General features: G+C 38.1%; 3 protein-coding genes across 6 annotated transcripts; 1 reads left to right on the top strand and 2 right to left on the bottom strand.

The window, feature by feature from the left end:
• Positions 1–7,361: 7,361 nt before the first annotated feature.
• On the bottom strand, positions 7,362–18,261 carry bpnt1 (bisphosphate nucleotidase 1). 2 transcript variants are annotated; one of them, XM_079831531.1, is made up of 10 exons: positions 18,148–18,261; positions 17,201–17,374; positions 14,936–15,040; positions 14,749–14,856; positions 13,385–13,433; positions 10,195–10,260; positions 9,257–9,348; positions 8,961–9,158; positions 8,774–8,879; positions 7,362–8,673 (listed from the first exon to the last, which is right to left on the bottom strand). In XM_079831531.1, exons 2-10 carry the CDS (start codon positions 17,318–17,320, stop codon positions 8,522–8,524), a joined length of 996 nt encoding a protein of 331 aa, XP_079687657.1. In that variant the 5' UTR covers positions 17,321–17,374; positions 18,148–18,261; the 3' UTR covers positions 7,362–8,521. The 2 variants fall into 2 exon arrangements, with proteins under 2 accessions (XP_079687657.1, XP_079687658.1); XM_079831532.1 differs by lacking the exon at positions 10,195–10,260.
• Positions 18,262–20,101: 1,840 nt separating this feature from the next.
• Positions 20,102–23,470, bottom strand: saysd1 (SAYSVFN motif domain containing 1). Of its 2 annotated transcripts, XM_079830806.1 has the most exons (3): positions 23,413–23,470; positions 23,148–23,330; positions 20,102–21,111 (listed from the first exon to the last, which is right to left on the bottom strand). In XM_079830806.1, exons 2-3 carry the CDS (start codon positions 23,319–23,321, stop codon positions 20,794–20,796), a joined length of 492 nt encoding a protein of 163 aa, XP_079686932.1. In that variant the 5' UTR covers positions 23,322–23,330; positions 23,413–23,470; the 3' UTR covers positions 20,102–20,793. The 2 variants fall into 2 exon arrangements, with proteins under 2 accessions (XP_079686932.1, XP_079686933.1); XM_079830807.1 differs by lacking the exon at positions 23,413–23,470 and having other exon boundaries at positions 23,148–23,398.
• A 306-nt stretch (positions 23,471–23,776) lies between these two features.
• Positions 23,777–27,126, top strand: grcc10 (gene rich cluster, C10 gene). Of its 2 annotated transcripts, none has more exons than XM_079830808.1 (4): positions 23,777–24,054; positions 24,602–24,691; positions 26,207–26,383; positions 26,457–27,126. In XM_079830808.1, the coding sequence occupies exons 2-4, from the start codon at positions 24,640–24,642 to the stop codon at positions 26,594–26,596; spliced, it is 369 nt and encodes a 122-aa protein (XP_079686934.1). In that variant the 5' UTR covers positions 23,777–24,054; positions 24,602–24,639; the 3' UTR covers positions 26,597–27,126. The 2 variants fall into 2 exon arrangements, with proteins under 2 accessions (XP_079686934.1, XP_079686935.1); XM_079830809.1 differs by having other exon boundaries at positions 23,965–24,037.
• Positions 27,127–27,663: the final 537 nt, after the last annotated feature.

The following is a 27,663-nucleotide window of genomic DNA, read 5'->3' as shown; positions in this document are numbered from 1 at the left end:
CATACATTTAACCTTTTCCCTCATGAAGCTTTTCTAAATGACTGGTGGAATAATCCTATGCATATTTTTACATTCCAAGGACCCAAGCTGCTTTGAGTGGACATTGTTCTATATTTTTGGTGAAAGACATTGAATTTAGGGGTCATACGGTCTTGCAAAAGGAAATGCAATTTATTCACTGGGAACTCAAATCTGGCTCGAGGTCTTCCTACTCGACAATTTGAAGCAACCTAAGTTTTGCTGGAAGTGAAATTTGACCTTCCTTCCCATGAAGGATACAGCGAATAGATCCTTCTAAGATTCATTGCACACCGGTGATGACGGGTTTTTTTTTTTTTGGAGAAAATGCCGTAATACAATTTTGAAAGTAATGTTTCAACTTACTTGAATATCTAAATACGAATGTAAAAAAAAAAAAAAAAAACTTTAATGAGGCTAGACCAGTGGTTTCCAACCCTGTAGTACCCTGAACTCGGCACATTTTGTATGTCCCTTATCAAACACACCTGATTTAACTCATCAGCCTATAATAGAGGCTTCTAGACCCTAATTGGTTGTCCAATTAGAAAAAAAAAACTTTTTGGACACAAAAAAAAGTGTACTCCAGGACCAGGGGTGGGAACCACTGGACTTGGCCATTCCATTTAACAATGCTTGGTTCGACCTTTGCACACTTCAAAGGTGTAGCCTTCTAATGCTGCGTTCACATCAAACGTGAATAGAGCGTCAAAATCGTGTCTACCGCGTCTTGTTGGATGCTTGAACATTTTTAATCCATTTGCACGCGAATTGGACGCGCATATAAACCGAGCGTTTGAAGCGAAATAGACGCGCGTTCAAGGCGCTCCAGGAGCTGTGCCTGGATGACAGCTCGCTCTCACTCCTGTAGCCTATGTACAGGTGCTGGTCATATAATTAGAATATCATCAAAAAGTTGATTTATTTCACTAATTCCATTCAAAAAGTGAAACTTGTATAGTATATTCATTCGTTACACACAGACTGATATATTTCAAATGTCTATTTCTTTTAAATTTGATGATTTATAAATGACAACTAAGGAAAATCCCAAATTCAGTATCTCAGAAAATTAGAATATTGTGAAAAGGTTCAATATTGAAGACACCTGGTGCCACACTCGAATCAGCTAATTAACTGAAAACACCTGCAAAGGCCTTTAAAGGGTCTCTCAGTCTAGTTCTGTAGGCTACACAATCATGGGGAAGACTGCTGACTTGACAGTTGTCCAAAAGACGACCATTGACACCTTGCACAAGGAGGGCAAGACCCAAAAGGTCATTGCAAAAGAGGCTGGCTGTTCACAGAGCTCTGTGGTCCAAGCACATTAATAGAGGCGAGGGGAAGGAAAAGATGTGGTTGAAAAAAGTGTACAAGCAATAGGGATAACCGCACCCTGGAGAGGATTGTGAAACAAAACCCATTCAAAAATGTGGGGGAGATTCACAAAGAGTGGACTGCAGCTGGAGTCAGTGCTTCAAGAACCACTACGCACAGACGTATGCAAGACATGGGTTTCAGCTGTCGCATTTCTTGTGTCAAGCCACTCTTGAACAGACCGCGTCAGAAGCGTCTCGCCTGGGCTAAAGACAAAAAGGACAACTGCTGCAGACTGGTCCAAAGTTATGTTCTCTGATGAAAGTAAATTTTGCATTTCCTTTGGAAATCAGGGTCCAAGAGTCTGGTGGAAGAGAGGAGAGGCACACAATCCACGTTGCTTGAGGTCCAGTGTAAAGTTTCCATAGTCAGTGATGTTTTGGGGTGCCATGTCATCTGCTGGTGTTGGTCCACTGTGTTTTCGGAAGTCAACGCAGCCGTATACCAGGAAGTTTTAGAGCCCTTCATGCGTCCTGCTGCTGACCAACTTAATGGAGATGCAGATTTCATTTTCCAACAGGACTTGGCACCTGCACACAATGCCAAAGCAACCAGTACCTGGTTTAAGGGCCATGGTATCCCTGTTCTTAATTGGCCAGCAAACTCGCCTGACCTTAACCCCATAGAAAATCTATGGGATATTGTGAAGAGGAAGATGCGATATTCCAGACCCAACAATGCAGAAGAGCTGAAGGCCACTATCAGAGCAACCTGGGCTCTCATAACACCTGAGCAGTGCCACAGACTGATCGACTCCATGCCACACCGCCTTGCTGCAGTAATTCAGGCAAAAGGAGCCCCAACTAAGTATTGAGTGCTGTACATGCTCATACTTTTCATGTTCATACTTTTCAGTTGGCCAAGATTTCTAAAAATCCTTTTTTTGTATTGGTCTTAAGTAATATTCTAATTTTCTGAGATACTGAACTTGGGATTTTCCTTAGTTGTCAGTTGTAATCATCAAAATTAAAAGAAATAAACATTTGAAATATATCAGTCTGTGTGTAATGAATGAATATAATATACAAGTTTCACTTTTTGAATGGAATTAGTGAAATAAATCAACTTTTTGTTGATATTCTAATTATATGACCAGCACCTGTATATTTTAGGCTACAATAAACCAAGTATGTCATAAAACACCACTCTGCCTCTTCATTTTCATTTCATTCAAAAAATATTAAACATTAATAGCCACACAAATGTGGTTCAGGCAACTATGCTGAATGTATATTTATAACAAACGAAATGTAAAACTCAACCATGCCTTTTCTGTTACATTTAAAAATAAAATAAAACCATTAACATCTAGTTCAGAAAATAAGTGTGCATATACTGTATATGATTGTCACTGTAATAAAATTAATATATGACATGAAACACAACCCAGTCTAAAGTTAAATAGCCCTCAGTCAAAACGATTTGGTAAGCAAAAAAATTATAGATTCGTGACACCAAAGATCGCCCGGAGACACCAGAGCCAGTGGCAAAAGCCAGAAGGACTAGCCAAGGAAAGGCTGCTCTCGCTGGGGTTAACGAGGGCTGAGCACTGGTGATCGACTGGATCTCACAACTCAGAGAACACATGATAAAAATTTCCAATAGGCGATCTGTTTATAAATAAACCACAGATTTGAGCTTTAAACAAGTACATTCTTGCCTGAAAAAGTCTAACTACATTTTGTTACACAATAGCAATAGTATTTTTAAATTACGCAGGGTTTCTCATCCGCTATTGACTTGCCATTAGTTTATCACCACGTGACAGCAGCAAGGAGGCTCCTGATTGGTTAACACGGCGCAAATTCATGCCAAAGTTCAGATTTTTCAACTCTGCATCACACGCAAATTTGCTTAACGCGTGAATGCACAAAAAGCACCACTCGCGCAAGACGCTCAATTAGCGCGAACGAGGCAGAATCGCGTCCATCGCGCCCAAGAAACACGTCTACCGTGCCGCAGGACCCCCAGAGGCGCGTCAACGCACCTTTACATTGATTTAATTAACATTTAAATCACTCGCTCCAGGCGCTCTATTCGCATTTGGTGTGAACGCAGCATAAGGATGCAGCCTCTGTATTGAAAGACCGTTAATGAATGTGAGAAATTGGAATGCCCATTATGTTGACTATAGTAAACCGTGTTGGTGGTAACGCATTACAAGTAAAACAAGTTATGTAATCAGATACTTGGAATAAAGTAACTAGTAAAGTAACGATTACTTTTAAATTTACAACAAAATATCGGAGTTACTTTTTCAATGAAGTACCGCTAGTTACTTTGCTTTCCCATTTATTGACTAACAGCTCTCCTGTCCCAATTTTGAGAGAAATGAGAAGTGTAGAGGTGTTGTGTGCGCTGTGTGAACATGATGGTTATTGTAGTTCTAGACTAAATTTGAGCAAGCATTTACTTAACTCACTTGAACAGAAATCAGTATCCCTCAAAATGAATAAAAATGGTAAAATCCAAACTCAGAATATTACACAAACCTGTGTACTATTATACAAAATATATTAAAATGTCACTGCCATTGTTTTGTCTCAATATGCATGCCAGTAATGTTTTTTCTAAGGAACATTTATAAACGCTTATTAACCTGAGGCCTTAATCTAATCTGTCTGGGAAACCAGGCCTTTATGTAGTTAATCTCACGTTATTAACCAATCTCTTTGCTGCTGACCTTCAAAGACCCAATTCAATCATACTAAGAAGCAAAAATGACTAGATAAACATCACAGTGGTGTTTCATTTTCTGAAGTAATAGTGTTGAACTTTCTTCTCCTGCATCCTATTCTTCAGCAATCCAGAACGGCAACACAGCTGAAAGGTTTGTTTGAGCTGCGCCCTCTGCTGTACAGGCGTTTGCATTTTCTTCAGCCTATTCATTTCACTTAGGTGTGAAAAGGCCTTTATTGTGCATGGTCTTCAACAAGTCAGCGTTGTCATGATTTAATTTTCCCGCAGCTCCAGATTGATTAGTCTGGAATCTGGATAAAAGTGAAAAACTTGTGAGACCATGACCAAATATATATATTTTTTGCATCACATACTTTCTTGGGTCCACACAGCTACATTTTGATATAAATGGAAATTACTGGATTGATGACTCCTGGTATTGCAGACCTCAATTTAAAGAGTCTCCCGCACATTCCCATTTGTGCAACCAACTGCGTAAAATGTCTTCACAGATGGAAGGATTACGGAGGACAATTGGACTGCAGCTTTTCATTTGTCCTGGACATCCAGCCATCAAGCCATGTAAGGCTGTTGTTTTTTTTGCTAATGTTTTGCTCCATATATATATATTATAGGCTATATTTATGTGAATATGTCCTTCATATACTGGCGGTGTGGGGGAATAACTAATATTTTTTCTGAGCCAAATAGTCTATTACGATACAAAAACTTTTAAGTAAGTGCTTAAATTAACTTGTCATGCTACAATTTCATAGTAGTTTCTCCAATACTGTATGCAAGTTGTTCATATATTAATTTCATGCATATTGTTTGTTTGGAAAAGTGCATACAATTTTGTAACCATTAAGGCTGCATATTAAAAAGGTATTGCACAGAAAAGGTATTGCACATTTATTTTTTTTTTCCTTTCGTTCTTCCTTTGTTTCTCCAAAAGAAACATTACTTTTTGTCCTTTTAAATTCAAAATAAGTTAGGTGTGTATTTCTTTTTTTATTCACATTATTTTGCTCTACACTGATTCAAATTGGTTGCTGCATTCTTAGTGTTCTTACCTTTGTCAATGTTACAAAATGTGTTGCAGGCAAATTCTGAAAAAGATTCTTTCAAATCCCTATTTTCAATGGTTTTTGGTTTAAATTTGTGCCTTTTCATTTCATCATGAATTCATGGAGAAAATATATACCTAGCTGTATTTTCAGGCTTTAGGCTTGTGATAAGTAATTGGAATTCTTTAGCGCAAATAATATACCTGGTAACATATTTCAGCACTTTTATATTAAATGGCACATAAATTCTTCAGAAATGACTATGAAGATTGCTGTATTTATTATAAATTCATGCATGCTTGCACATTATTTATTTATTTATTCATGTGCCCTCTTAATCTATTAAAATTCCTTCCCTCCCATTTGCAGCGACATCTTGGCTGCATGCCTGCATCCAAAATCGCATACTCTCTTGAGTAGGTACTTATTTTGATCAAGATATTCATGACCGCTAAAAAAGTGTGTTCTATATAGTATGAATGTAATCTGGACGTACTACATTCGCCATGTTGTCATTATCACATGACCTTACCCGCGTCAGTTGCATCGCTTCACTGCCATTGACAAATCCTCTCCCGTGGCCTCATGGGATAGTAAAGTGTCCATCGAATGCACACTTCAGAATCTCGCTGGAAGTAGTAGGTCATCATCAGGGTACTTTTTGCCTACTTTTTTATTAGTACTGCGAATTTGGACACTTCTTTTGTCACATACTGTTTTTCTCCTACTATATAGTAGGGAAGTATGCATTTTCAAATGCAGCCTTCTTAGATGATTTGTTTACTGGTGCGAGGGTGGGACAACCGGTCTCTCAAATTACATCACAGCAATAGAAAACCACATGTCCTACATGTTTTCTTGTTCGAGAAGCTGTTTCACTTGAATATGTCACAATAGGGAAAAATCGATCGTAACTTCAGTTTCATGCCGACTATAACTGGCACTCTTTTCTTTAAGGAATTGTCTTACCACTCTGGCCCTCAAGTTCCAGTATCCTGCAGAGATTCGCTCCAACCTTGATCAAACTCACCTGCCTGTAACTTTCTAGATTTCGAAAATCTTGATTAGCTTGTTCAGATGAGTTTGATCAAGGCTGGAGCTAAACTCTGCAGGAAACTGGAACTTGAGAGCCCGAATTGAGAACCCTAGCACTACACACTTGTGATGCATTTCATACACACATGGATAATTTAATTTGCCCTACTGAGACCGCAGTGTTACGTGTCACATTACGTTGTACAATGTCCTTTTGCAATTGTCTCTTATAGATAAAGCATCAAGGCCAATTGAATGAACACCATTTCATTCCTCTTCCACAGCTATTGTACCCAGGAGAGCCACTGGAAAAGAAACGTTTCTGCCGAGGTATAAAATACATAGACAATAATGATTTTGTATTTCTTTTTTTATTTGAAGGATGATTAACGTGACAGCAGCCCAGTTTTTAAGGAGATTGTGCAGTGTCCTGACTGATGTTGCGTGACTTAAAAGGGATTGTTCACAAAAATATAAAAATATACATCGTTTACACCTGTGTGACTCCTTCCTAGTGTGAAACACTAAAAGAGAAATTTTGAATAATGTGCTGGCCCCTCTTCTTCACATAATGAATGAGAATGTGGAAATAACTCATGACCAAGCCATAAAATCACTCATGCTGTACATTTTATGGCTCATGATATAAGGAACAGAGTGATATTAAGTTTATTTTCTGACAGTCTTGTTCTCCACTGTCTGCATCCATCCAATTCAAATATGGCACTTTTAGACGCAACATCTATGATGTCACTAATTCTATGAATCCCCTAAGTGGACATGATGGAAAAATGTGTGATGGAAGCAAAAAGCACGTCAATAGTCAATCTCTCAAAAGTACTACATTCCTCCGAGCAATTTTGCGTTTGCTAACAAAACAATTGTCTTCCTCCAAGAAACTCAAGAGTTCATGTGCAAAAGCACAGTTTTTTCCTTAAACCTCATATGTTTTTCATCATAAAAGTTTTGCAAGTGTAAACAGTTTCAGGAGGGCACAAGTTTTGTGAGAGAATGCAATGTCCCATCTTATTTTTTTTATTTTCACCATCCCCATGTCCATTTAGGAGATCCATATTCTAAGTAAACAGTGACTTAAATTTGGTTATTTGCATAAAGATAGTGTGGCTTCAGAGGACATGTAAAGTAGCGCATGTCAGATTATGACGATTCTTTTTTTGTTTTTTTGGATTGGCTGGATTTCCATTCACTTATATTATGTGGAAAAAATGTCCAGTACATTCTTCAACATTTATTCTCCTGTGTTCTACATGTGGTTTTGGAACGACACGAGGGGTCAGTAAATGATGACTATTTTTTTGTGTGAACTATGCCTTTAAGTTTCAATGTCTTGGAACTGCTGAACAGATGGCCTGCAAACTGCCACTGGATCTGCTTATCAAATATGGGAAGAAGTTTCTGACAGCATAAACCTCAGGTAAGCTTTTTTCATACTATGCATTCCTAAATATATGAGTACCACTATTTTGTTTCAAAGCATATTTTTGGACATAAAATCTATCATTTAAAATAAAGATTATTTCTCATCCAACTTGTGGTCTTGTTTTTAATCACATTGGGTTATAAATGCATATGTAGATGCAGTCCGCCTGAATAGCAGCTACAGTTTATACCTACAATATAACAGACAAAAGATAGAAAACAGGCACTGGGCATACATATTAAATACAATATATCAAACAAAACAAAAGATTCTCACTCAGTTACCCTTAGGATTAGCAAGATTCATATACGTGGTAGAACCAATTGCAACCTAACACACCCTACATAAATATTCATAAATCATTCCTAAATGTTAAAACAGTACTGCACACTAAATGTGTTGGTACAGTATTCATCTCAGCACAACCTTGTATTAAGGTTGCACCTACTAAGTTATTTCATTTTGTCATGGTTGCCTTAAAGCAATGATGTAATTTTACTAGTGCACTTTTGTTGTGTGCCACTTTTTGTTGTGTATGTTATGTCTGGTGATGCAAAACTGTCAAACAGCTTTACATGAAAAATACACATTTCACAGTAGCAGGGTAGTTCAGACTTGCCTGATGCAACTTAATACAATGATTACAGAAGTAATTTTAAATACCCAATATATGCAATAGGACATGATGAACACTTTCGTTTTAAATTACCTACATATTGTATTTCTACAAATAATACAAAAATGAAAAATATTTGGTCCCCTAGTAAAAAAAATTGTGAATGTCCTCAGTAAATAATTAAATCTTATTAATCTTAAACAGTTTTTTGATGTTTTTAATGACAAGGACATAATCACAGATTTGAGGCACAAATGGTTAGAGTATGACTTAATTTCCTGTAATGGTTTAGTCAGAGGGAAGAGCCTGTAGGACAGCTTGTGGCACTCTGCTTAAATAGTACTGATGATCCCTTAGTGTCGCCAGAACTCCAGCAGAATTCATGTGCTTCACATTGGCATCATATCTGAATGCATTACCATGGATGTCTGTCAATTTGCCTGTATATGAAAACAATATAAAAAAACACTTAAATATTTTATATTTATCTTAAATTTCAAGCACTTTTGTAAAAGCGAACATGCAAACAATGAAAATCACCTCCAACTGCATGCAGAATTGCCTCAGGCGCACACGTGTCCCACTTTTTACATCCTGGACTGGCAAACACATAAGCGGACGCCTTTCCCTCGACTAGCTGGATGATCTACCACGCCCAGAATGAAGATGTGATTAGTTAAATTTCAATGTCAATATTGACTCAGTCGAATCAAGGCTAGAGTCCCACCTTATTCCCAGCTCCTCCCACTCTGATGACATCATGAGGCTCCATGGCTTGTACTGTGTCAGTCACAAGTTTATTGCTATGGGACCGCGTGGTTGTGACGATTCTTTTACCATCTGGGACTTCCTGGAGTTGAAACCCAAATGCACCCAAACCCAGAACTCCCCATAATGTTCTACCCAAAGAAGCACCAGCCCCTATCTGAGTGAACAGAGAACAAAAAACAAAGAAAAACTGGTTAACCAATCCCAGCCTCTACCAAATGTAGTGTAACGTGTGACCCGAACAACAGGTTGGACCTGGTAGTTGTAGAAGGGCTGATTGATGACTCCAGCAATGGCTGTCCCTCTATAAGCAATCCCTATTAGCACTGTCACATGATCCAAAAGCCCTGCAATGAAACGGCAAACAAACATTAAAGCAAAGTATTTAGCAGTCAAGCCCATGGAAATATTTTAAACCCTTCTATGCTCTCATATATTTCCCTCTTTTTATAGTGTGGGTAAGATGGAGTAGGCCACAATTTTGAGCATTAAGGCCCCGATATACTTAAAGCAAAATCGAAGAATGAACTGTTGCGACATCAATTTGAACAAAAGCAGGCCAGGAAAGTTTGCATCTGGCTGCTAAACATCTTTAAACTATCCACATTGCTATGATCAGATGCTTTCTTAACTGCTGTGTTCTCACTGCTGCCATTTTTGTTGTGCTTATTTTTTTTTATCGAAAGGAAAGCGAGCAGCACATATTTGCATATTCCCTAAGTAGCATGGGCAGCATGTTTGCTAACAATATATTGCTGCTCAGGTATATCGAACACCTTTTTGCCCCTAAGCGAAGAACTAGAAAGAGCTTTGCAATGAGTATATCAGGGCCTTCAGTGCTCATGCTGGTGATGCAGGTTCAAGTCCATATCCCTACCCCATTCCCCAATTCTTTCCCTCATTATTTCCTGTCCTTTCTTTGCATGCCTGATAATGTACTTGTCCAATGAAGTGATGGTAACTACCAACTAAAGTGGATGGAAAAGATTAAGCTAACTTAATGAAAAAAACTATTGTTTAGTTGCACTTCATCACAAGGAGCGCAAATGCAAAGCATTTGTAGTTTCTGGTCAACTACGCGAAATGGTAAATGCCTGACCCAACAGCTGTTTTTGATTGACTGCAACGTTCTACTCGTCTAATTTCAAGGTGACATCTCATGCCTTAAAAAGAAAAACATTAAATCACCGTACGGTTAGGTGCTCTGTGGGGCTGCACTGGCTTCTGTATGTAAACTGGGTTGTACAAAACCCTTGCAGCTACAAAGACAGGAGAGCAAAGACAGAGAGAGAAGGAGGGGAAAAGAGCAGATCACTGTGTGACAGCATCAGGTGTTGGACAAATGGAAGTCAAGTGGAGGTAGAGTTAGATAAAAAATCAGCGAGAGAAGAGAATGAGCGATAGTGCGGTTGCCCTGGACATGCATGCAACACTAGGTCCTAACTAGGCGTGGCATGAACGTAATTTTTCGGTCCTCACTTAAAGTGAAATGCTGTAGGAAGGGACAAAATTCAGAGCCAATCAGATGGTAACTGATGTTTAGTACAGCTATATACTGTAGAGCTGGATTTTAAAGAAAAAAATTCTGATGTGGATGGGACTAACTCGGGTGCAAAATTCAGTTCCTACCTGCTCCAACACATACTTGTAGGCTTCGTCCGGAATCGCATACTCTCTTGAGTAGGTACTTATTTTGTAATAAGAAATTACTTTACAACTGCTAAAAAAGTATGCTCTATATAGTAATGCGTGTATGAATGTAATCTGGATGTACTACATTCACCATGTTGTCATTATCACATGACCTACCAGCGTCAGTTGAGTCGCTTCGCTGCTATTCACAATTTTTTTTCCGTGGCCTAATGGGATAGTAAAGTGTCCATTGCACTCTTTTATGAGTACTGTGAATTAAGACATACTTTTGTCACATACTGTTTGCCTACTGTAAAGTAGTTTTTAAATAAACATGAAGGACTTGATTAGCTGGATCATGTGCTGTGGACCTCCAGGAACTGAGTTTTGCACCCCTGGACTAACGGGTGCCACGAAAAAAGTGTCTTTACTCTTGTCTTAACTTAAGTTGCCAGCCACCGCCAGGGTTTTTGATCATTTTCACAAAAATGTAATGGCCCATAGAATATTTTGTTGTATGAATAACTGAGCATGCAATATATCAAAAGAAAGATCAGACCCGTTTTTTTTTTTGTTTTTTTTTACAAAAAAAGCTAGCTTCATCCATTCCTTTTTTATCAACACTTAAATATGGGTAAGTTTCATAAAAAAAGCAAAACACAGATGGACTAGATCGAGTCCATCAACACCCCTAATACTTGCACAGCCCTATAGCTCGTTCTGGGTCGACATTTCATTCAGTAACATTAGGCAGTTTTGATTAATATGATGTTTAATGTTGATGATCATGTTATTTTACATATGCATCTGCTTACATACGATTTTGCGTCTTCTTTGTCTGTGTTTTTATCAGGAGATTCTGTACTCATTCAGAAGATGCGTAATAGCGCTCCCTAGCGTATAACAGTAAAACACGTTAACTCTGAAAATTCCGTGTTTGGCGGGGAGAGAGTTAAGATGCAGTCTTAGCAATATTTCAGCGAAATTTTGACGGGCAAAAAAGGTCCATTGTCAATAGTGTGTATGAAGCACAGCTCACACAGAAGTCACTTTCAAACAAAACACCTTTCTGTTGGTCAGTGCAGTGAATCTGCATGAGCGAAATCTTTCTGGGAAACATATTCGCCCCCGCAAACTCAAAAAATTCAGATTTCTATTGAATTGACTAGATTTCGTTTATACGGAGTAATGGTAAATGTGATTTCCTATTTACACCTGGTATCGACATCCACCTTGAGTGATTGGATCAGCCGAGGCCATTTACAACTGATATTAATGTCAATCTCCACAAATAATCACTTATGGTTGGATTTTGGCTGGGTGGCAAGTATGCTGTGTTCCGAGAAGTACACTTTGCTTGTCCGCATTCTGCTGTGTTTTGCAGACAGTGTGCGTGTTGTAATTTTCGCTGATGTCCATGCACACCGTCCGTGTGAGGCCCGAGTTTTCTTTTTCACAGGCTTGTGTAAGGTTACAACCGCATGTGCAAAATGCGGTTGTGCATAAAAAAGAAAACTCCACCACATGGAGACGAACATGTCCATCTGTGCTTACCATCAATGGAGGATAATATAAAGGCTTGTGCTCTTAAAGGGTTAGTTCACCCAAAAATGAAAATTATGTCATTCATTACTTACCCTCATGTCGTTCGACACCCGTAAGACCTCCGTTCATCTTCGGAACAGAAATTAAGATTTTTAGTTGAAATCTGATGGCTCTGAAAGGCCTCCATTGGCACAATGGCACGGTTCACTCTCAAGACCCTTAAAAGGTACTAAAGACGTCGTTACAAAGTCCATCTCACTACAGTGGTTCTAAAATAACTTTATAAATCGACGAGAATAGTTTTTGTGCGCAAAAAAACCCTAAATAATGACTTACATAGTGATGACGATTTCAAAACAAGGCATCATGAAGCTTCGAAGCGTTATGAATCAATGAGCTGAATCATGATTCGGATCGCGTGTCAAACCGCCAAACTGCTGAAATTTGGCGATTCAAACTGCTGATTCGACTCGCTGATTCATAATGCTTCGAAGCTTCATGATGCCTTGTTTTGAAATCGTCATCACTATGTAAGTCGTTATTTAGGGTTTTTTTGCGCACAAAAACTATTCTCGCCGATTTATAAAGTTATTTTAGAACCACTGTAGTGAGATGGACTTTGTAATGACGTCTTTAGTACCTTTTAAGGGTCTTGAGAGTGAACCGTGCCATTGTTCCAATGGAGGCCTTTCAGAGCCATCAGATTTCAACTAAAATATCTTAATTTCTGTTCCGAAGATGAACGGAGGTCTTACGGGTGTCAAACGACATGAGGGTAAGTAATTAATGACAGAATTTTCATTTTTGGGTGAACTAACCCTTTAACTGTGAGCTGCCAATGGCAACGTTTACATGGACATCTTTTGTTTCAGATTGAAATTTCATTCAGGTCAAGCTCAATTGGATTGATTAAAGTGTTTACATGAAGGCTTTTCAGTCTGATTGAACAATTAATCTGATTACTAATGGATTATTTGGTTGCATGTAAAAAGCCATTGATACTTTTACACTACAAATGCAATGTGGTCACAAGCGTTTTGTACCACCTAATGTGGTTTGTATAATCAGATGACAAAATGTAGATCACTTGTGATCACTTCACCCCAGACAGATGCAAATACCAGGTGCTTTATTGAGCAGTGTTGTTTACAGTCACAGCTGAACAAGACCTAACTCAAATGGAAGTGGGAGTTGAGTAATGCTCACCTTCTGTATATTCTTTAGTGCCATCAAGAGGGTCCACCCACACAACCAGCTGAAAAATAAAGACGAAACCGAAGTCAAATACTATATTGAGTTACTTTTATGTTCCCACTCTTTCAGAATAAGTTAATTTAAAATGGTATATTCTACATGTAAACAATCCTACTCGAACCAATGTTTTCGACGTGTGAGGCGGATACGCTGACACGGATGCTAAATACTGCAGTCTCTAGTCAGTCGCTAATGCGCTTCTTGAGGCCAGGGCAGTGAAGTTTACCTGCACAGCTCTTACTAGCTTGCTTCCGTTACACTCATCCCCATAAACCTCACTCCTATCTGGGTCATGGCACCAAATGTTACCAAATGTTACCAACTCTATCTGCTCTGAGCGGGATTCAAACCAGTGTCTCATACATGGGAGGCGGCCAAACTAACAAGGATGCTAAAGATTCTAGCGTCAGTCTCTTCAGTCTCTAGCGCTCCTCTTTAGGCCAGGGGAGTGAGGTTCATGGTGCTTTTACACCTGAGCGTTTGTTTCGGAACCTGGTGCATTTTCTCCCTTAGTTTGGTTCATTTAGGCATATGTGAACATGGCAATCACGCTCGGATCCGCACCAAAACAATCGTTCAGAGACTGCCTGAACGAGGTGGTCTTGACCTGATTGCAAATGAACTCTAGGACGGTTCGCTTGAGGTGTGAAGGCAATCTGACCCAACGGACCAACTAACCAAATGGTATTATAATTCATAACGGGAAACGTGCTATATAAAAAGCAGAAGTGTCCATTTGACAATAAAAAGAAAGTTGAAAATAAAAAGAGTACCTCTTCATCTTAAAATGTTGTGTAATTGCACTTCTCAATGCGGGAATGCTGTCCCAATGAAGCCTTGATTCCTGCTCTAGCTGCATTATAACATTCGTAGTGTTTGCGTGTCTCAACACAGTTAACCTCTAGACAGCGCTGGGAGATCCAGAGAGAGTGCATGTTTGAATTTGCTGAAGTATATAATTCTACATTAATATATAATTAGTATGTAATGATTCCTGCTGTAGCTGCATTATAACATTCGTATAGTGTTTGCCTGTGTCTTGACAGGTACAAATAAAGCCAGAATAAGCTCATGGAGCGAACTTGTCAAAAATCTTGATGGATAACGCAGAGGAAACTGACCAATAAGAGTACAGTTGTACTCGCATGTGACTTGCCTAAACACATTTTGGAACCGAACCAAGAAGAAAATGCAACATTGTAACCAATTAAGTCCCTTAAAACGCCCTTACAGCTCTTACTAGCTTGCCTCCGTTACATACATTTATAATATGTTTTACGCATTATGGCCACATTCTGTTTCCTTTTCCTCTTTACCTCTTCCTCCTTCAGGCTGGCATACTGATCGGGACAGGATTTTTGTAGGATTAGGCTGCTGTGCCCGTTCTCTATCAGGTCTTCCTCAACAGACTCAGCTGGTAAATCCTACACAAATAAAAGCAGTTTTGACAGCTGTTTGGAGCCAAAACAGGCTGAGCATTTTCATATTAAGAGACCTACATACCTCCTCTCCGATGATTGTGACTTTAGGGAAGCTTTTCGACAGGGATGCACATATACTCTTCTGAACAAGTCTGTCAGCCAGTGTCTGTAGATCATTAGCTCCTGTCTATGCCAAAAGCAAAGGTTACAAAAATATGTCAAAAACATATGTAAAAACAAACTAATCATTTCACCATCCAGAGTTACTACATTAACAGTTCTTTTCATTGAGTCTTGCCTTTAGGGCTGCCCCCTAATAGTCCACCAAAAGTTAGTCGATGAGAAGATGCTTATTTTAATTGGTCAGTTGGTCGCGAAAAAAAAATCCACATGAAGTGGCAAGGTCACAGAGTCCGTGACGGACAGATCCGTTAACACGGCTGATCCACATAGTGATTATGCCAGACAGGAAGTCCCAACGTTCACCTATCATTAATCAAACTCAAGCATAGGCTTAGTTTGGAGGTGGGACGGGTGGGACATGTCCCCTGGGGACCCCCAATTTTTGCCATGGTCGATGTTGTCCCCACCACTTTTTTTAAACAACTTGTTGCACGGATATACCTAATTCAAATTAAACATATCAAGTTGACGTTCATTTATCTTAAATAAGAGGCGATCTCGTGCTGTAATGTGTTGTTTTTGAAATCATGCTGAGTGTTCGTTGTCAATGTTATCAGTGGCGGAGTGTAGTACATAGACTGAAGACTATCTCTTAATGCCGTTGCGGAGACTCTATTCATTCCGGTGAAATCACAAAACAGAAATGCACACAAACGTGTCCCTGCCCCAACATCTTTGATTTTAATGAGGGGGAAAAAACCCAGAACTCAGTCACGCTCGCCAGGAAAATGAGTGAAACACACACACAAGCACACATTTTTATCAAATCATACGTCATTAATAGCGGTTCACTTCCGATTGCGTTCACATCAGCAGCAAACCGTGCCAGAGTTCACATGAACCGTACCCCATACCACCTTGTTAAGCGGACTCGGGTACGGTTCATGCGTGCACACCTGAGTTCGGAAGACAGCGTTCACATTATTCAAACAAACCGAACTCTGACTTCAATCGAACCCGGGTGCGCACCACCGGGGGGGACACATGCCACTACTTGCCGTACCTTTTCAACTATACCAAGCTCTCCACTATGAAGCACTTTGAGTGAAACACACACACAAGCACACATTTTTATCAAATCATACGTCATTAATAGCGGTTCACTTCCGATTGCGTTCACATCAGCAGCAAACCGTGCCAGAGTTCACATGAACCGTACCCCATACCACCTTGTTAAGCGGACTCGGGTACGGTTCATGCGTGCACACCTGAGTTCGGAAGACAGCGTTCACATTATTCAAACAAACCGAACTCTGACTTCAATCGAACCCGGGTGCGCACCACCGGGGGGGACACACTTAACAAAATTTCTACCACCAGACCATCAGAGCAAACGAATGCTAATTGCGGATATATGTATTTATTAATTGGCTTATTATTTGTAACATGTAAGTTTAACTTTACGTTTAAATTAACAACTACTAGTCGACTAGTAGAATCTCTGGTCGGGGGCAACCCTATTTTCCTCTGTGATTTTACCAAGTAAGATATGTTCCTGGATCCAGCACCCTTGTTAAACCAATCACATTTTAGTGTCTGATTTGGCGTTAAAGGATTAGTTCACTTCAGAATTAAAATTTCCTGATAATTTACTCACCCCATGTCATCCAAGATGTTCATGTCTTTCTTTCTTCAGTTGAAAACAAATGAAGGATTTTTCTCCATATAGTGGATTAAACGGGAACCAACCTTGTGACGTAGGCGGAAATACCGACCCAGTGTTTACAAAGCGAATGTGCAAAGGAGTAAAGGAGATGCCTGACCTTTCCAACGTGATTACGTAATGCATGGCGCATCGCAGAGCAGTGCAAGACGAGCATTTGTGGTTAAAAAGTATATCTTTTATTTATTTTTTTTGAAAATGACAGATCATTCTGCTAGATAAAACCCTTAATCCTCGGCTGAGATCATGTAGTGCACTTTGAAGCTGCATTGAAACGTTGGTTCCTGTTGAAGTCCACTATATGGAGAAAAATCTGAATGTTTTCCTCAAAAACCTTTATTTCTTTGTGACTGAAGAAAGAAAGACATAAACATCTTGGATGACAAGGGGGTGAGTTAATTCTGAAGTGAACTTTAACTTAATTCATCAACTTGTCACCTCAGGTAGGAAATGCTTTTTGGATTAACATTCTTGTTGGTCACATGCCACTACTTGCCGTACCTTTTCAACTATACCAAGCTCTCCACTATGAAGCACTTTCCGGACAATAGTTCCAGCCTTTTCTGCCACGGTATGGGCTGAAGCCACCAACCGCATCAGCACTGCAGGGCTGCTCGCCATGACACTAGCCAGAACAGGAAGCACACCTTGCTGCAGTTCAAAAAGACACACCTCCTGAAAGCAACCAGGGGAAAAGTCAGAAGACAATAGAAATCTTGCAAAGTCATGATTATATGATCATTATGAATGAGAGGAATGAGATTCTAGCTAATCAACACAATGCAACAGGTGCTGAAGGGACTCATTTTTTTTCATCAGTTAATGCTAGATTTGATAATATGCATAATACACATTATGTCTGTATTTAACAGCTGTTATCCATATTGAAGGATAGGGAAGTAAAAACACATTGAGGAAATTAAAGTTAGAATAGACCGAAATGTCTATTTCTTTTTAACAGTTTGAAAAGATAAATGAAACAATCTTTAATAATAATCAAACGTATTTCCCATTTTTAATTGAGAATCAGAGGCACTCATTTATCACATAACACAACGATAAAGCACGTCAACCTTGACAACAATACTCACGAACTGAGTAGATGATTAATGAGTTATCAGATTCAGAAGATGTTTTTTTTTTCTGTACTGGCTGAACCTGCTGAAGTTACTGAACATTTTGCATGGAAGGCAGAATGCACTTTCCATGCTTGACATTCATGCCTAAAACGTATATGCTACTCATACTTAAATGTTACCACACTCAAGACATTTATAAAACATATAGCCTAGGCCTACTTAAAAATCATACGTAATTTAATTTGCTCTCAGCATTTATTCAGCATGCATTCCTGGGCGATATGCTATTCGCTTACAAAACTGAGGTGCAGACTGATATTTAGCAATAATTGTGTATTTTGATGACTTATTCTATAACTGTGGTCTTACTTTAATCGCAGTCCGTGTGTAGCGGGCGGTCCAGAGTTCAGAATCCACAAAAATTCACTGCACAGATTCCTATCGGACACAGTACTGTGGGACAGGAAGGCGTCATTATGTACTGTAGTTCTCGTCTTGTAGTGTCTTAGTGCCCGTTGGGTTGCTTTCTTTTTAAAGAAATAGTTCACCCAAAATGATGTCATTCTATAAAGAATAGCATACGGTTTTTAAACGAGTGTGTGTAAAATATAGATTTTTCTTTTTTTAGGGTGAACTATTTCATTTAAAATCTCCATGAAATACGACTTTTGTTAGGGGAAAAAAAGTTTAGGGCCCAAGACCAGTTGTGAAGAATGAAGACCAAGAGTCAGGAGTGCATGAAGACCAAGAGTCAGGAGTGCAACTAATTAAAGAAAATTTTACTGAAGAATAGTTTGGAGTTTCGTCAGCAGAAGCCAGCTTCCAGTTTCACAAGGAGTTCGTAGGCCACGCTCCCTCTACCAGTTTTTCGTGCATTCAATTTCTCATACTCTTTTCAAGGTCCATGCCATTACTGCAGGTTGAATGAGAAAATAGATAGTCATAGTAAATTTCCACACAGTAAATCAGATTCACGTGTCCATAGATCACACGTTTTCACCCCGGAATTAGACACGTAGTGACCTTCCAGGTCTGGAGCAGGCACCAGCTTGTCCAGAACAACATCCTGTCCCTTTCCCCAGGATACCCGTGGTACACCTTCAATACCGATCTGTAACACAGAATACTACGCACATACACAGTCTCTCCAAGGTTGGAGTTGGTTGAGCTTTCCCAAAACATACTGATAGCATGTGCTTTCTCTCAGTAAGAGGTACAGACAGTATTCACCATAATTCTTTAGTGTTTCAGTAAAAGAAAATATAAAATGAATAAAATATGTCAAATGAAAGACCAATCCAAATTTCATCTCTGGAAGCCGGGCTAAGTGAATAAGCACTGTTACTGCACTCATGGCATGTTAGGGGTGTGTGATGCCTCCAAAATCCAACACACACGACATGTTCTGCTATCAAGTGTTTACACACATCCCTTGGACACCCTCAGAGACCAAATACAAACTTTAGAAAACATATATGAAGAAACAAACTAATGATTAAGTCCACACCCTTTACTTTTTATGGATTAATGCAGTATTTATTATAAATGATTTATCAGGATACATCATTTTTTTTTTTATTATTCATGTGCTCTCATAATCTTTAATAAAAATACGTTCCCATTCTGATGAAAAAAAAAATCTTGTTCAGGAAGCCGTTTCATGTTTGAAGTGATGTATGTCACAATAAGGAAGAAAATCTATTGAAACTTCTGTTTCATGCTGCCTTTAATTTGTATACTTAAAAACCTGAAATCATTGCTTGTATGAATTCTGATATTGGTGAGGAAAACATTTTTAATATTGTTTCCCTGTCAATTTTAATAGGTCATTGCATTTACTATAGTATAATTATAATATACAGGGCCTACAACTTTTTTCCTTACCTTCCAATAGCCGGTAACTTTATCTGCCATAAATATTTTCTATGAAACTGTTTTTAAAAAAAATATGCAGTAATGAAACCAACATTTTAGATAGGCTACAAGTGTTTCTCTTTTCCAATACTGCAGCTAAAACTATTTGCCTAACAAATGTACATTTAAGAAAAGTTACCAAAAGTTATTCAGTCAAGAGCAGTGAGCAATTTTTTTCTTTGTCCTTTGTTGTGATTAACATTAAAAACACAGACAGCAGCAGAAATATTAGGCTATTGTCACTTTAAGACTAATACACAGAACCAATATACTGTATACAATATATTTTTGTATATATTTATACAATATATATATATATATATATATATATATATATATATATATATATATATATATATATATATATATATATATATATATAAATAAAACATGGCAAAAAAGTAATAATTTGTATGTACTTTATTTTCCTTAAGATACATTTCAGTTAAACCATAACCATGCTCCCTAAAAGTGTGTACAATTAGGCTTCATTGTTATTTCAGTATAGTAGGTTGTAGTAGCAGTAGGCTTATTAGTGTTTTCTGATAAATTACTGAACTGAATTAAGAAAGACCAAAGAGCACTAAATACATCTTTGAAATTAAATCATATCAATACAGTGACATGTAACAGTGCATCATATTGTAGAAAAGAAATTTAAATGAATGCAACATTAAAGAAAAGGACGGTATGGCTACTCATTTTATAGTCATCCTTGGCAAAACTGTATAATAGCATTCCAGTTAATATCAAATTGAGGGCCTTTATCTCATTTCTGACCTTTTAGCGGTGAAGCATATTAATTTGTTTTATTGTATGTGAATGAGAGAGTTTTTATTCCAATACAGTTCTATATGCATTTGTCACAAAGTTCTATCACTCAGTAATACATTTCAGCTCCAGATATTCAAAGTTTGGAGGACATAACCTATAGCTGAATAGGGTGTATACCAATGTGAACCTATTTTAATGGATTTTCTTTTTACTTCAGCCTATGTAAATATGAGTAAACCATTAAAGAACTGAGATACATTAATATAATGCAAATAAGTTACCAAGTCCACATTTAGACTATCTTGTCGTCCAGATTTTCAAACATGTTCATATATGGGCCAACATGCTGTATCCCATCTCTCCTTCCAGCTGTTCGGCTGTTAAAGTCCCCAGAATGGGTTGACAATCAGGGTTAAACACAGAGTATGCGCTCATTTCTCCAGGTTGTCTAGCTTTTGGGCTTCGAAGGCCCTCATAGAGCCAGTAGAATAACGATATGAGAAAAAATGGAAAGCCAAACTCAAGTTCTGTAAAAAGCCCCAAAAGCACAAGCCACAGCAGCACTTTAAACAGGGTCAGATGGGTGAGAACCACACGCTGGAGCCAACATCCAGATGTAGTATTCAGAAAATGATCACCTTGATTCTGAAATAACAGACAAAAATGACATGGTCAGTTTTCAGTTTTATATGGAAACTTGATTCCTTCACAGAATAAGACATTAAAGGTAGGGTAGGCAATTTCGGAGAGGCTAGCAATAGCAAGCTATCTTTGAAAGAATACGATCCCACCCTCTCTTCAGAGCGTCTCCTTCAAAAACACATGAACACGCAGAGCAGAGTCTGCAAAGCATCACGAGACGCCGTTAAATTACCTCATGTCTCAAAGCACATAACATTAAAATAGTAATGATTTTAAACAACTTAAAGGATTAGTTCACTTTTAAATAAACTTTTGCTGATAATTGACTCACCCCCATGTCATCCAAGATGTCCATGTCTTTCTTTCTGCAGTCGAAAAGAAATGAAGGTTTTGGATGAAAACAGTCCAGGGTTTTTCTCCATATAATGCACTTCAGTGGGACCCAAACGTTTCAAGGTCCAAATGACAGTTTCAGTGCAGCTTCAAAGGGCTTTAAACGATACCAGACGATGAATAAGGGTCTTATCTAGCGAAACGATCAGTTTCTGCGAGAAACCGAGCAGTATTTATGCTATTATTTTACCTCTTAACAGAGGAACGCGATCGTCTCTGAGTGAGGTCAAATTTGATCGTGGTCATAGATGTATATGTAGATGCCTCATTAGCGACTGCACGGATCAGTAGAATAAGGCATCTACTATCGATATATCTATAACCACGATCTAATTTGACCTCACTCTCCGGAAGTAATGGCGGAGCTCAGAGACTATTGCGTTCCTCTGTTAAGAGGTAAAATAGTAGCATAAATACATAAATAAATTAGTTTCGCTAGATAAAACCCTTATTCATCGTCTGGTATCGTTTAAAGCCCTTTGAAGCTGCACTGAAACTGTCATTTGGACCTTGAAACGTTTGGGTCCCACTGAAGTGCATTATATGGAGAAAAACCCTGGACTGTTTTCATCCAAAACCTTCATTTCTTTTCGACTGCAGAAAGAAAGACATGGACATCTTGGATGACATGGGGGTGAGTCAATTATCAGCAAAAGTTTATTTAAAAGTGAACTAATCCTTTAAAGAGCTCTGACTTGTACCACCTGACTGCTGCAGTTTAATTTCGGTGTTGATAGGGTTATATAACCTGGGAGTATAAAGGTGTGGTGTGTTAAATTTTCATTTGTCTGACAAAGAGCCTACGTGCTCGAAACGTTACAACCTGTGTGGGAGTCTAGCATTAGATTTTTACATGTTTTGGAGCCATGGGGTGCCGACTTTTTCCTGTCTTTTATGGTTTTTCTTGTTGAGCACCCATTTTCATAATTATATAAATCACGACATTGCGCGAGCGCAGTATAAGCTTGTTGTTTTGGTCCAGGGGGAACTGTAAAAGGCAGCTGCTGTTTGTCTGCATAGCCTCATGAAGCTCGCTGATAATGTCTGTGCGAGCAGGAACGTGGAGGTATGGAAATACAGGTTGGCAGTAGGAACTCCTATCATTGCACTCGGACCGAATGCAATGATTGGACGAACAAATTTTTTTGGTCCTGAGACTTGTATACATTTTTTAATATTTAGACAACTTTTATGGATTGTTATTAGGATGCGAAGAGAGTTTCAACCAGTATAACAAAGTATTTGTGAAAAACATTGCCTACCATCCTTTAAAAAAAGGTAGCTGTTATTTTGACTTTTGTCACAATTCTTTTTCTCGCAATTCAAACTTTAATTCTCACTATTCCCAGTTTAGAACCTGACTTAGAACCTGTTTTTCTCAGAATTGTGAGATTTTTTTTATTTTTAAAGCTAGAAAATGGGTTATAAATTAGCGTTAAGCAATTGGGATATTTTTTTTAATCAATAAATTCTGACTTTTTGTCCTCAAAACTGTAATCTGGGAGATATATCTAAACTCACAATACAGATTCTGAGGAACATTTTTTTTTTAAATGTTTTATTTCGTGGCGGAAACAAGCTTCCAACGTTTTATTTAACATTCTGGTTACTGTGCAAGGTTTTTAAAGTAGTAAGTGCGATCATACCTGTTTGTGTGGACTCTGAGGGCAGGTTTTGGGCTTCAGCTCAGTTGTGTCAGTAGACACTGCCGGAGAATCATCGAGTATTGCTTTCATTTCACTCTGGATCACAACAACAGCAGGTTTAGCTTCAGTCTGAGATTTCTTTCGGGCTCTGAATTCAGCCAGCTTGCGTTCCATATTTCATACCTGAAATGGTATTAGAGTCAAAATGTATATAAGCATTAAATACAACTACGTTGAAATCGCTATGTTTACGTGTCACTATTACCAGACTTCCGTGTTGATTTAGCAACGGTGGGCAAACGTTCCTTTCTAATGACTGTTTGTTGTCTGTCTATGACACTAAAGTGTTTCCTCTAGGGGCGCTTTAGTGGCTCAAAAAACCGCTTTCAAATTTCAAGACGTTTTGTCTCAATGAAAAACAATATCACATAAAACGTATTATGTTTTAAGTTTATTAATTCCAACGATTAATATATGCCATAAATAAAATCGTAAGTGCGCAGCAATCTTAATAAAGTCACTTAAATGTATACATAAGCCTTTAATCGCAGACCTCTGTTACTTGTCCAGCCTGACTATCGCTAAGAAAAGAAACAGGTACCACGTGATAACTCAGCATCGCAATGGACACACTTCATGAACATTTGACTGAAAACACACAGTGAATAGTTAAATTACAGTGCTTCACCAATTAGAAAATAAAATCGACCCGCAAAGCTTCACCCATTTTGTGACTTTGTTGATAGTTCCATTGGCATTCTATCTTATTTCTATGGCTCGGATAACCAGTTGTTGTGGTTGCGCACGGACACTTTTTATGGCTGTACCGACAGGAAGTGCGCGCGCGTCCGCGACTCCGCGACACAGGAGAGACTGTTATCACTGATCAGGTACTGGCATCAACGATGTAAGTACATAGAAATATATATATTTTTTATAATGTTATAAGATAAGGATATATTTAATTTAGGAGCTTAGAGAGAACGGTGTGGTTAAACATCATTGCGGTAAGCGGACTGAACATGCCAGTGATGGATAACAGCTGAACCCAGCATAGCTCTCATTCTTCATAACATATTAAAAGGAGTCTAACAATCTATTTAAATTGAAGCTGATTGAAAGAAATTTGTGCTGCTATTTATTCCGTATATTTAAGTATTGTTTGTTGGTTATTTCATCGCCCATAATATTACCAAGAGCTGATGTGGTCTACAATGAAAACTACGGATGGACAAACATAATAATGTTGATATTATTATTATTATTATTATTATTATATTTTATGAATACAGTATAGTGAAATCGTGATGGTAGCTGCCAGTGTTCTCATGTTGATGATGTGTTATGTTGGAGAAAGATGACCAGTCAAACTCATGTAATGTTCCTCTTTATTGATTAGAGTATGCTTAAATAATGTTATAGCAATGTATAATTGACCAAATTTGCCATTGCAGTCACCGCTAGTGAATCTCCCCCCGTGGAGTGAGCCGGCATGGCCTCTGCCCCAGCACAGCAGCCGACACTCACTGTAGAGCAGGCAAGAGGTGAGGGAATGCACATGCACAGGGGTCATGGCATGACTTGTATTTAGTGTTCATTTTGTCAGCTATTTTTATTTTATTTAGACTTGGTCTTAGTCCTCTGTCAGATGTCCTTTTAGTTTTAATCAAATATATTTAACCTATCCTGTTTTTTTTGTTTAACCAAGTTTTAGTTGACTAATGCTGCCTTCATATGCTATCGGAAATGTCCTACTTCCCACTTCTGAAGTCGTGATTACGAGCTTGTTGCATTCAAGTGCTTTGTTGTCGGAAAGAACAGGAACCATGGAGGACACCATTCTTGCCTATTAAAAACACAATGGCTCGGTTTCACAGACAGAGTTTAGACTAAACCAGGATTAGGCCTTAGTTCAATTAGGACATTTAAGTTGTTTTTGTAAACGTGCCTAAGATATGTCAGTGCAAGTTGCTTTCATTTTAAACAGCTCAAACATGCATTTTAGTCTGGGACTATCATAAGCCTTGTCTGTGAAACCGGCCAAATATGTACGATTTTTGGATTAAATTATCCAGAAACCACTACAATGTTATTTTGTTGACTTGTGTACTTACATTATCCCAAATTATTCCAATAATGTTTAAATCCAGAGAAATAAGCAATTTTAACAGGACACAGACCGTGTCCATGCATCACCTATCAATGACATCATACCCGCGTTACCCTCGATTTCTGGTTTTATTTTGTAGAAACCATGAAAACCCCAAAGACTCTTTAATATATTACGTGTTTTATTAGACAGGTGAGCAACTGTTTGGATACAGTCATTGACAGAAAACGAATAATTGTTATATAGCTCAACACAATTAGTCTTATTGTTTAAATCTCGTTTTCTTGATTTACCATGTTTTACCATGCCTAATATCGAACGCAGAGAGTAGCATTATAACATAACTTTCAACACACTCAAATGTATAATATGATAAAACAGCGCTGCGTTAACCCACATACGCATGAGCGGAAGAAGCGGAAGCGGTCGTCTGTGGCATAATAAAAGATCCACAAAATCAAGGCTTAATCAAGCTACGTTTTTATTTAATTTTTTATAATCAACCTGTAGCGGCGAAAAATTACATATTGTGGCTTGAATTGGGAAAATCGTATTAGTTCATCTCCGGAACTTGGCTATCAAAATGATCCCCAAACTTCCCAGTGGTAAATACGACTTGATAGGGCGTTCATGTCCAATATTTAACTAGGAAAATTGTATTTACAATAATTCTGATAGCATGTGAAGGCAGCATAAGGCCTGGTTTCACAGACAGGGCTTAGATTAAGCTAGTTTAGTCCTTATTTAAGTAGCTTTCATAAATGTGCCTCAGAAAAAAAAAAAAACATTACTAGTGTGAATCTTGAGACAAAACAATGGTACTGACCTATTTTAAGATATATCAGTGCAAGTTGCTTTCAGTTAAAACAGCTCAAACATGCATTTTAGTCTGGGACTAGGCTTAGTACAGGTTGTCCCGCTGGACTCAGCCAAACTGTTGTCATTGCAGTTGTTCTCAGTGAGGTGATCCAGGCTTTCTCCGTGCCTGAGAACGCAGCCCGCATGGAGGAAGCCAGAGAAAGCGCCTGCAATGACATGGGCAAGATGCTGCAGCTTGTGCTTCCGGTAGCCACTCAGATCCAACAGGAGGTCATCAAAGCATACGGCTTCAACAATGAGGGAGAAGGTGAGATTGAATACGCAAACACGCAAGCACAAATAAAATGCTGTCATTTTAACCTCTGCATTTTGCCTTTCAGGTGTTCTCAAATTTGCCCGGCTGGTAAAGATGTATGAAACTCAGGACCCAGAGATCGCAGCCATGTCCGTGAAACTCAAGAGTCTCCTCCTGCCGCCCCTCTCCACCCCTCCTATTGGCAGTGGCATCCCAACCTCATAGAACCAACCCAAACTCCCAGTTCATGAAGTTCCAAACCGTTTCAACTATAAAAATTGTGTAGTGCAAACACATTCAGGGTTTCCAAAATAAAATTCCAAAATTTTAGTCACTTCTTTCAAGGGTAATTTAAACTGTGGTGAAGTGAAATTTCTCAGACCACAGAAAAATATTTGAATAAAAAGTAAACAATTAGCAGTGAACTTCTACATTCCCATTTTCTTTTAGTGAAATTAGTATTTAAAAATGTTTTTTTTTTCCTCACATATTTTTTAATGTTCATATTCATTTTGCCAATGTTGAAGGTGCATATTTATCAAGCATTAACTCATTTGTTGAGGCCTTTTGAAGGACTTGTTTGTTTGTTTTTATACGGTTTGCATTGATTATTGACTCGTTTGCCCATATTATCAACATATGGATACAATTATACATGACAACCTGTGACACTATTCTTACGATCATTACTGTTTGCAAAACTGATCATTGTCATATAAACAGTATTTATCCAATAAAGTCATTTTTTTACTCAATGGAAATATATTTCTTATCATGAAATGACCGATTTTGTTTGTGAATACTGTCCCTCTCAGGATTTTGGATTTATTGTCTTAATTCTCCAAAATATGCAAACACAACGTTAAATAAGAGCAATAAATTTACACTTTATTTTTCCCAATAGAACTGTTTTTTTTTTTTTTTGGTAAAGGCATCTACCAAACTTGAGAAGTCACTTGATGGTAAAATTGTTAATACATGAATAAATTACTTTAAAAGACTTAAAAATTATCTATCTATCTAGTGCTGGGTATTAACTGATTACATATATAATCTGGACTACATAATCAGATCCCAAAAATGTGTTTTCACATGATCCCAAATTATATTGTGTTTTAAAATGCTCAATATCAGTTTTATATTAACATATTGTCGGTTAACAAAAATATATAATTATCAGCTTTTCATCAAATCACGAACCCTGCAGTTCCTTCACAAACCTCAATCTGAAAACTGATAATGTTTAATGCAGTTCATGTTGTTGATGAAGAAAGAATGTAATAGTTTCGCTT

The sequence above is a fragment of the Gobio gobio genome, assembly GCF_949357685.1.
Source record: "Gobio gobio genome assembly, chromosome: 12".
Lineage (NCBI taxonomy): Eukaryota > Metazoa > Chordata > Actinopteri > Cypriniformes > Gobionidae > Gobio > Gobio gobio.
The sequence above is the reverse complement of the archived record's forward strand: the minus strand, read 5'-3'. Positions and strand labels throughout refer to the sequence as shown.

Coding starts and splice junctions, on each gene's coding strand:
- bpnt1 (XM_079831531.1), bottom strand. CDS start 17,320: ATGGCGAGCAGCCCTGCAGTGCTGATGCGGTTGGTGGCTTCAGCCCAT. Junction 15,041..17,200: donor AGCTTGGTATAGTTGAAAAG/GTACGGCAAGTA, acceptor CTTTTGGCATAG/ACAGGAGCTAATGATCTACA. Junction 9,159..9,256: donor AGCCCTTCTACAACTACCAG/GTCCAACCTGTT, acceptor CTGTTCACTCAG/ATAGGGGCTGGTGCTTCTTT.
- saysd1 (XM_079830806.1), bottom strand. CDS start 23,321: ATGGAACGCAAGCTGGCTGAATTCAGAGCCCGAAAGAAATCTCAGACT. Junction 21,112..23,147: donor CTCAGAGTCCACACAAACAG/GTATGATCGCAC, acceptor CTGTTATTTCAG/AATCAAGGTGATCATTTTCT.
- grcc10 (XM_079830808.1), top strand. CDS start 24,640: ATGGCCTCTGCCCCAGCACAGCAGCCGACACTCACTGTAGAGCAGGCA. Junction 24,692..26,206: donor CACTGTAGAGCAGGCAAGAG/GTGAGGGAATGC, acceptor TTGTCATTGCAG/TTGTTCTCAGTGAGGTGATC. Junction 26,384..26,456: donor CTTCAACAATGAGGGAGAAG/GTGAGATTGAAT, acceptor TTTGCCTTTCAG/GTGTTCTCAAATTTGCCCGG.